Below are 10,163 nucleotides of genomic sequence, written 5' to 3'. Positions count from 1 at the left end.
AAGTTATTATTTATTTTTATTTGAATGGTAGATGTTGCAGAGAGAGAAGGAGATAGAGAGGTCTTCCATCGACTGATTCCAAATGGTTCATCTGATTTCCCAAATGGTCGCAATGGCTGGACTGAGCTGATCTGAAGCCAGGAGCCAGGAGCTTTTTCTGGGTCTTCCATGTGTATGCAGGAGCTCATCCTCTTCTGCCTTCCTAGGTGCATTATCAGGAAGCCGGATGAAAGTGAAACAGCCAAGACTCTTGGAACTGGAATGCCAGCCTTGCAGACGGCAGCTTTATCTGCTGTGCTATAGGTAAATAGACAGCATTGTTATTTTAGGATTCCAAAGAAAATATTGTCATAATAAATTTAAGAACTACTAAGCAAGTTTTACTCTGTTTTATTTATTTGTTTTTGAAGACTTATTTATCCATCTACCTACCTATTTATTTATTTATTTGAAAGGCAGAGTAACAGAGAGGCAGAGACAAACAGATCTTCCATCTACTGGCTCACTCCCAAATGGCACCACGAGCCAGACCTGTAGCAGGTTGAAGTCAGGAGCCTGCAACTCCATCCAGATCTCCAATATAGATGGCAGGGGCCCAAGCCAGACTATCTGCTGCCATCCTGGAGACAGTAACAGAAAGCTGGATTCAAAGTAGAGCAGAAGGGACCTGCACAGCTGCTCTGATGTGGGTTGCCAGTGTGGTAAGCATAAGTCTGACTCACAGCTTCTAATTTATCTTGTATAATCTCAGCAGTTTGGGGATGTTGTGGACTGATACGATCTGTCTAGTAAGAATAGTTTGATATAGTTTTCTAAACAGTATTTATCTCCATATCACATGTCCATCATTTAAAAGTCTAGAAGGCATCCTTAGCTTAAAAAACAAAGTCATGTATCTTGAGACTGCCACGTGAAATTAAATCTATTATTTTCAGATTGTGGATTTAACCTCTGCCTATTCTTTATAGTTTTCATGTAACAACAATCACACATTAGGGAAGATTCAGTTACTCTTAAGTCTTCCAGCTAATCAACACTGTTGTAAAATTTAAACTGGCTTGTTCCTGACATTGGAGTAATTTTTTGTTATAGAATTATCAAGCCCAGTGGTGATTGGGTGATACTAAGTAGAGTAAGAGGTTTGAGAAAGTCCATTTTCATTCAAAGACATGGTTATATTTCCTATTTTGAAACCAGACAACTTTCATTAGAGAATCAGTGATGATGGAAACACTAATTTTTGCATATTATTGAATCATTGTCTTTAGCATTTATTTCAACTACTGAAATTTCCTTCATCTCCCATCAGTCATCATTTTTTTTATCCATCACTGTGTACTGAAGTTAAAAAAAACTTTCTTAGAAGTTAAGGTAATAAATAGCAGTCAAGCATATAAACTTTCAGTGTGTAAAGGGGCTTTCATGGAAAATGCAAATTAGGAAAAAAATTATACATGGAATTAAATTGTTTGCACTAAGCTGATATTTTAATTCAATTTGCCATGAATAATATTAAAGTCTATTCATATCATCTCTGAAGCCTAGAGCAAAGACACATTCACGCCATCCAAGCTAAATTTAAAAAAAAGTATTCATTTACATTTATTTATTTGAAAGGCAGGGTTACAGAGAGACAGAGATCTTCCATCCATTGATTAAGTTCCCCAAAAGCCCACAATGCACTTGGGTTGGATCAAGCCAAAGCCAGCAACTCAGAATCTGCATGGGGTTCCCACATGGGTATCAGGGACTCAGACATTTGAACATCCATTGGCTGATTCCCAGGACACATTTCAGAAGCAGAAAAGCTAGGACATGAAACAGGCACCAAGATATGAGTGGGAGGCATCCCAAGCAGCAGCTTAACCCTCTGTGCCTCAAGGCTTGTTCTGTCACCTGAGATATGGGCATTACTGGTGATGGGACACTTATTAATGTGACAATGAAATGTGTACTTTGTGCTTCAGAGATAATTCATTGCTAAATGACCTTATCCTAAATGTTATGAAACATCAGACACAATAAAGTAAGCTACTTCAATGCTATAGCAGCTATTAGACAGTCATGAGTGCAACAGCTATTTGGCTTAGTGGTTAAAATGGTATTATCCAGTGCCTGGATGGGTTATCTACTTTGCACTCTTGTCTCCAGCTTTCTGCTAAATGCAAACCCTGACTGGCAGCAGTGATGGCTCACCTAGTTGAGTTACTGTCCCCTATATTGGAGATCTGGATTGGATTCCTAATTACCAGTTGTCCCAGCCAGGCAGCCTTTGTCACTGCGGGCATTAGAGTCAGGGTCATCAGTATGTCCCTTCACATTTCAAATAAACAAACTAATAGGCTGGCATAATGGCTCAACTGCAAAGCCTCTACTTCCAAGTGCCTGTTTCCCATATGGCACCAGTTCGTGTCCAGGCTGCTCCACTTCCCATCCAGCTCCCTGCTATGGCCTGGGAAAGCAATAGGCATGGCCCAACACCTTGGGACTCTGCACCCATGTGTGAGACCTGGAAGAGGCACCTGGTTCCTAGCTTCAGATCAGCTCAGCTCCATCCTTTGTGGCCATTTGGGGAGTGAACCAGTTGATGGAAGCTATTTCTTTGTCTTTTCTTCTCTTCGTAAATCTGCCTTTCCAATGGAAAAAAAAACTTTATTAATTATTATTTATAAATGAATAAAGTAAAAAAATGATGAAGACTCAGGTCAACCTTTGTCAGGGTTCTGGCAGCTTGATTAGAATGGAACAACATTTAACAGTCATATTAAAAGGCAAATTGAATGATGGCCTCACAGGAAATATCTTAAAATGCACTATTATTTTAGTGTTTCTCACCTTTTTAGGTATGAGAATAAATTGTTGGGTATCTCATGACAATCAAGATAACCATAGAGGTAATTTTTCAGTATGCAAAAACTGCATTAACAGCTTTGTTGTTTAGAATTTGGGTATTGCATTAGAGACAGGAAAAAATAAATTGGCCAGGAAATTGATGAACATATCAACAGTAATCATAACTATTAAGTAACATTAAAAAGGTTGCAGTCAGGGGCAATTTTGCGGCACTGTGGGTTAAGTCGCTGCGTGTGGGAACAGCTCCCCATCTGGTGCTGGTTAAAAACCCAAGTGTGGGGCCCGGCGGCGTGGCCTAGCAGCTAAAGTCCTCGCCTTGAACGCCCCGGGATCCCATATGGGCGCCGGTTCTAATCCCGGCAGCTCCACTTCCCATCCAGCTCCCTGCCTGTGGCCTGGGAAGCAGTCGAGGACGGCCCAAAGCCTTGGGACCCTGCACCCGCGTGGGAGACCCGAAAGAGGTTCCTGGTTCCCAGCATCGGATCGGCGCGCACCGGCCCGTTGCGGCTCACTTGGGGAGTGAAACATTGGATGGAAGATCTTCCTCTCTGTCTCTCCTCCTCTCTGTATATCCGGCTTTCCAATAATAATAAAATCTTAAAAAAAAAAAAAAAAAAAAAACAAGTGTGGGCCCGGCGGCGTGTCCTCGCCTTGAACGCCCCGGGATCCCATATGGGCGCCAATTCTAATCCCGGCAGCCCCACTTCCCATCCAGCTCCCTGCTTGTGGCCTGGGAAAGCAGTTGAGGACGGCCCAATGCCTTGGGACACTGCACCCGCGTGGGAGACCCGGAAGAGGTTCCAGGTTCCCGGCTTCGGATCGGCACGCATCGGCCCGTTGCGGCTCACTTGGGGAGTGAATCATTGGACGGAAGATCTTCCTCTCTGTCTCTCCTCCTCTGTGTATATCTGGCTGTAATAAAATGAATAAATCTTTAAAAAAAAAAAAAAAAAACCAAGTGTTCCACTTGTAATCCAACTCCCAAATAGGAAAAGCAACCAAAGATGGCGGCTGTCTTGCAAAGAGCCTGGGCTGGACCAGGCCAAAACCAGGGCCCAGGTGCTTCTCCCCAGTCTCCCAAGTGGGTGCAAAGGCCCAAGCACTTGGGTCATTCTCTGTTGCCTTCCCAGCCATTAGCAAGGAACTGGATTGGAAGTAGAGCAGGAACAAACACCAATACAGGATACTGGTGCTGCAAGTAGCTGCTTTACATGCTGTGCCACACACCAGTCACATATAGTTAGTATCATCGGGCTGATTTGGCTGTCTGTAGTTATAATACCTAGTACAGGCAGGGTAGTCTGGATGGACCACAATCCTCACAGAAAGCAGGCAACTGCATGTCCTTTTAGGCAGAGAGAAAAAGAGTGGCCGCAAACCTCTTGTTTTTCTTGGCCTACATATATATCTCTTACACCAACCTAAAGAGGTAAGACTGTCCATTGCATAAGTTCTCTAACTTGTCAGCTGATGGTTATTCTAAACTATAAAAATAGAAGATGCACATACAGTAATTTGGTTTTTGTATACTCTTATTTTTTAAACTATTCAGGTATCCAAAGATTACACATTAATCTACTCATTTATATCTAAGCATTTGAAGTTATAGATTGAAATTCAGTATTTAAGTTAATACATCAAGTCACTATAATTTGTAACATTAAAGAATCAATTTCACTTAAAATAACATTATGACATTTTAAAAATAATGATATAATCTTATATCACTAGGATTCCACTTGATTCAACATATAAAAGTTTCAAATTATAAATTATATTAGTCCATCTAACCAGGAAGCTTAATGGAATAAATTATGTATTGTCAAAATAATTAGTTTTTTTTTGTGATAGAAAACATACTCAAAACTTGTATATGCTAGAATGCTATGCCAATGTTACTTTTAGACTACAATATTAATAAATAAATGTTGAAAATTTTTTTTATATTTTTTGAGGTTATTTCTTTATATTTATTTGAAAGGCAGAGCAACAAAGTGGGGGGGGGGGGGGTCAGAGAGAAAGAGGGAGGGAGAATCTTCCATTTGTTTATTCAGTTCCCAAAAGCCCAACAAGCCAGGGCCCAGGCAAGTAGAAGTCAGGAGCCAGAACTTCACTGAGGTTTCCAAGAGGATGGGGGGAGCCCAACCACTTGTGCTGGCTGTTTACCCTTCTCTCTCCCACCCCACCAGACTCCATCATACCTTAGCAAGAAGCTGTAATGAAAGTGGAGGAGCCAGGACTTGAACTGGCATGAACACAAGCTTCCCAAGTGGTGGCTAGAATCATTTTTAAAGCAAAATTACTATAAAAATGAACCTATCTGAAAAGTGATTTTGATTAGGAAATGTCATGTGATTTTCCACGTAAAATTACATTAGCTATTAAAATTTTAGAGTTGTATTAAAAAGCAGATACTTTTTTTTTTTTGTCTTATAATCTGTTCATGAAATCAATAGTTGGGGCCAGTGCAGTGGCTGAACAGGTTAATCCTCTCTGTAAGCATCAATGTCCCGTATGGGCATTGGTTCATGCCCTAGCTGCCCCACTTCCCATGCAACTCTCTGCTTATGGCTTGTGAAAGCATTGGAGGATGACTCAAGTTCCTGGGACCCTGCATCATCATGGGAGACCTGGAAGAGGCTGCTGGCTTCAGATCAGCACAGCTCTGGCTGTTGCAGAACTTTGGGAAGTGAAGCTCTTTCTCTGTCTCTCCTTTTCTCTGGAAATCTGTCTTTCCAATACAAAATAAATACATCTTTAAAAAATTGTAGTTATGTTTTCTATTTTCTCTGAGCTACTGCCTATGTAATATCTTTCAAGTATAGAGAAATTTGAATTTTTAGAAAAATTGTAGGTTTTTTGGGGCAGGGGGGGTTGAATTGTACCATTACAAGTAAAGTCCCTGCCTATGACACCAGCACCCTATATTGTTGCTGATTCCTGTCCAACTGCTCCATTTGTTCAGTTTCCTGCTAATGGCCTCGAACAAGGAGCAGAGGATAGCGCAAGTGTTTAGGCCGCTGCACTCAAGCGGAGACCTGCAGGTTTGCGACTGGCCCAGGCCTAGCAGTGCAGTCATCCAGGGAAGGAACCAGCAGATGGACTTCTCTGTCTTTCCCTCTCGCTGCAACACAGACTTTCAAATAAATAACTCTTAAAAAAAAAGGATCAGTTTTGCTTCTATTTATACATATGAATTTTAAAAATCTGAAATAGCCAATTAAAATGTGTTATAATTTATTACTCTCCTACAGAAGCAATTTGCTCAAGAGTATTTTTTTTAAATATTTATTTTATTTTATTTGGATGACAGATATACAGAGAGAAGGAAACAGAAGAGGAAAGAGATTTTCCATTTGCTGGTTCTCTCCCCAAATAGCTGCAACTGGCCAGTCAGAGTTGAGCCAAGACAAAGACAGGAGCCAGGAGCTTCTACAGGGTCTCCCATATGGGCGCAGGGCCCCAATACGTTGGGCCATTCTCTGCTGCCTTCGTGGCCATCAGCAGGCAGCTGGATGCAAAGCCGAGCATTCAGGACACAAACCTGTGCCCTTACGGTACGCCACCTTTCAAACCCCTCAAAATTATTACCACAAGACAAAATATTCTTAATCACTGAGAAAGAGGAGCTAATTAATGAAAGAGCCACAAGTATGTTTTCCCTATGTTGATCAGTTATGGGAACAAGGCAGGGAGTTAGGATGAGGGGTGTTTTTGGTGCACCATTATTGAAACAAAGCTCTCTCATCTCTTAAGTTTGGTCAGCAACTGCCAGTGCCATATTCCTTACAATAAACTCATCAAAGCTTAGACACTAATAAGCCTGTGTTATATATGAATACTAGGAGCAGTCTTTTTTTTAATTCAATAGTGCAATTTATATTTCTTCTCTCTATAAACTTGTGAAGGGCCAATCCTTTGTGTTGGTTACATCATAATATCTTAGAGACTTCAGCACAGCCAATTAAGATACAAGGCTTCCTTGGTTCCCTTCTCATCCTATCTTGTCAATTCATATATTTAAAAGGAAAAAGCTACTAAAGGCAGCTATTTTATATTTGTATTTTCTTTCACATAAGAATATTTTTACAAATACTGTCCACTCGAAATGTGGAAACATAAGGGGGAAAATGTTTTGTTAGAGTGTAGAATGGGAATTCATATAGAAATCCAAACCTCAATTATGGCAAAGTTAAGGGAAAAAAAAACAACCTGTGACTGTAGAGAATATCAAAATTTTCAAACACAGAGTAAACACACACACACACACACACACACACACACACAGAGCAATCAATAAACTAAATCCCATATTTGCTACCAATAAATCATTTGTTGACTATAATAAACCCAAAACTCAAATTCTAACATGTACCACTGCTAACAATACATGCCTAAACTAGCCACGCATGTTCAGACTGAGAACCAGAACTAGGAATACAGTTGATTAAGAATAAAATTTTAGCATGCAAAAACTAAGGGGGATGTGAACAGATAAGACTAAGGGTGCCCAAGCCGGACAAAGTGCGTTTTCCGATTACACGTTTATGTTGGTCCTTACTGTTGGGTTCAGGTAAATGATATTTTGGTGAAATTCCCAAGGTAGTGATCAGCATACTGTTTACCTATGTTGAAAAGAGAACGAACGATACAAGTATTTCTCATCCAATACAGACAAGAAAAAGATTATGGGGAAAAGGCAAGGCAAAAAGCTTGCAGACGGCCTGAATCAGCTCAAACTGGTTGGCAGCTTTGGGTTAAACTGATTAGGTGGCACTTTCGTGAATGGTCAGTACATACTGGACATCAGTCACTAGGCAGGACGAGAAACCTTACTGGCTGAACGAACGTGATTCAGCAGAACCGCACTGTCACTTTAATAAGTTCAGTGCTGCGCCATTTCCTCAAACTCTCAAGTGATTCATCCGGAACAAGTAGAAAGTGATTGAATAGCCATGTTCAAATGGAGGCCAGAAAAGCCCTAGCTTGATAATGAAAATGGCAATTAAGATCACAGGTTCCTTGCGGTGTTTTGCAACCTAAAACCAGGTAGTGTTTTGTCTAAAAGGGTCACTGTTCTACTTAACGGAAGCCTTATTTTACTGCCCAAAAATGCAACCATGCAACCTCAAGTTACACAAGGGTTGTTTCTACCCACCTTAAAATCCGGGAAAACTGAAACATCAGGGCTGGTTTTACCAACCCTACAACTCTGGTTTATTCGCAAACTTTTTGTGCACCTTTCCTTGGACCTCATAGGTTGTCCTAACACTCTAACGGACTGCCAAACCGTTTTAAACATATGCTGAAGATGTTAGCCTTACACTGCAAGTAAACTCTTAATTTACTTAAACGGGCCGCCCACAAACACACCTTCGCCTACAATTTTTATAGCCCAAGATCCTCCTAACAAGTTAAGGTCGACAGTGTTTACAAAGCTCTGTTTCTGAAAGTGTGGGTGGCTCTGAAAAGAGCCTTTGGGGTTAGGTATAAAGACGCTTACGTGCCCAGTCTACTTGGAGCTGGTGTACTTGGTGACGGCCTTGGTGCCCTCGGACACGGCGTGCTTGGCCAGCTCGCCCGGCAGCAGCAGGCGCACGGCCGTCTGGATCTCCCGGGACGTGATGGTCGAGCGCTTGTTGTAGTGCGCCAGGCGCGACGCTTCGCCCGCGATGCGCTCAAAGATGTCGTTGACAAACGAGTTCATGATGCCCATGGCCTTGGACGAGATGCCCGTGTCCGGGTGCACCTGCTTGAGCACCTTGTACACGTAGACCGAGTAGCTCTCCTTGCGGCTGCGCTTGCGCTTCTTGCCGTCCTTCTTCTGTGCCTTAGTCACCGCCTTCTTGGAGCCCTTCTTCGGCGCAGGAGCGGACTTCGCTGGCTCAGGCATTCTGAAACCTGTATGCACCAAAAGTACAATAGACACAGGAAGCAGAAATCGGTTATTTATAGAGCATTTATGCTAATGAAGGATGCAATGTGTGTCCCCGCCAATTGGAAGAAAAGTACCAACGACGTCACCCGTGGGCAAAACTATGCAAATAAAGAATGTAAATACAGCTCTACTATTGGCTGTTTGGCCGCTCTTAGTATTAGCCAATCAGGAGATGGGATTGGCTACCCAGGAAATGGCTATAAAAGCAGCCATGTTGCGCTTTCTTGCAGTCTTTACTTTGACTTGAGCTTGGTTGTGTTTGCTGTGTTTTGTCATTTAACTATGTCTGGACGCGGCAAGCAGGGCGGCAAGGCTCGCGCAAAAGCCAAGTCTCGCTCGTCTCGGGCGGGCCTGCAGTTCCCGGTGGGCAGAGTTCACCGGCTGCTGCGCAAGGGCAACTACGCCGAGCGGGTGGGCGCCGGTGCGCCCGTGTACCTGGCGGCCGTGCTCGAGTACCTGACGGCTGAGATCCTGGAGCTGGCGGGCAACGCGGCGCGCGACAACAAGAAGACGCGCATCATCCCGCGCCACCTGCAGCTGGCCATCCGCAACGACGAGGAGCTCAACAAGCTGCTGGGCCGCGTGACCATCGCGCAGGGCGGCGTCCTGCCCAACATCCAGGCCGTGCTGCTGCCCAAGAAGACCGAGAGCCACCACAAGGCCAAGGGAAAGTGATTTCAGAGACTACAGCTAACGAAAGACATTATCAAACCCAAAGGCTCTTTTCAGAGCCCCCTCACCCTTCTCGGGAAAGAGCTGACACTAGTCATAAATCAGGGGGAGAGTAGTAAGGTAAAACTAACAGTAAACCTGGGTAGTATCTGCTTCGGTTTTACTGAATAAGGCTGAATGTTACAAGTTATGGAATATGGCTTATTTTGAAAGGGGCAAGCCATACAATAATTATTAACGCAAGTTAAACGATAATTTATTGAGGGGAGTTTAGTTTCGGGTTTGATTGGCCACAATTACTAACTCAATAAAGCGCCTTGACGATTTTCAGGTGGGCTTCTAAATTACCTGGAGTGATGACAACCCGGATTAGCAGTTTACTAGCGCCACCCCAACCGTGACTTGTTCCTTGGCCACACCCTCTGTTGTTTGGCATAGCTGATTGGCCGCTGACTAAGTTTTCATCAGCTCAGAGTCCTGCTTCTGTTAACTTTAGAATGATCTGAAACCAGCAGGGTTTCTGAAAAGCTCCAAGTACTTAGTGCGCATAGGGTAACAGAGCAGACCAAAACACAGTTTTTGACCCAATTTCTAATCCTGGAATTCAGTTTTTACATCTTTGAGTGTATCCCACCCAGTGAAAGTTTTTTCTGTAACCAGGAGTTTGTCATTCAACGAATAGGAATTAAGAGACTCAAAT

General features: G+C 42.8%; 2 protein-coding genes across 2 annotated transcripts; one reads left to right on the top strand and one right to left on the bottom strand.

Moving 5' to 3' along the window:
- Positions 1-228: 228 nt before the first annotated feature.
- LOC131480859 (histone H2B type 1-C/E/F/G/I) lies at positions 229-8,792 on the bottom strand. Its single transcript, XM_058667336.1, has 2 exons — positions 8,357-8,792; positions 229-297 (listed from the first exon to the last, which is right to left on the bottom strand). Exon 1 carries the CDS (start codon positions 8,744-8,746, stop codon positions 8,366-8,368), a length of 381 nt encoding a protein of 126 aa, XP_058523319.1. The 5' UTR covers positions 8,747-8,792; the 3' UTR covers positions 229-297; positions 8,357-8,365.
- Positions 8,793-9,072: 280 nt separating this feature from the next.
- LOC101532100 (histone H2A type 1-C) lies at positions 9,073-9,549 on the top strand. The gene has a single exon (XM_004598395.2). The coding sequence runs from the start codon at positions 9,074-9,076 to the stop codon at positions 9,464-9,466; it is 393 nt and encodes a 130-aa protein (XP_004598452.2). The 5' UTR covers position 9,073; the 3' UTR covers positions 9,467-9,549.
- The last annotated feature ends 614 nt before the right edge of the window (positions 9,550-10,163 follow it).

Source organism: Ochotona princeps, chromosome 1 (genome assembly GCF_030435755.1).
Source record: "Ochotona princeps isolate mOchPri1 chromosome 1, mOchPri1.hap1, whole genome shotgun sequence".
Classification (NCBI taxonomy): domain Eukaryota; kingdom Metazoa; phylum Chordata; class Mammalia; order Lagomorpha; family Ochotonidae; genus Ochotona; species Ochotona princeps.
Note: the sequence above shows the minus strand (reverse complement) of the source record. Positions and strands in the feature narration are given on the sequence as shown.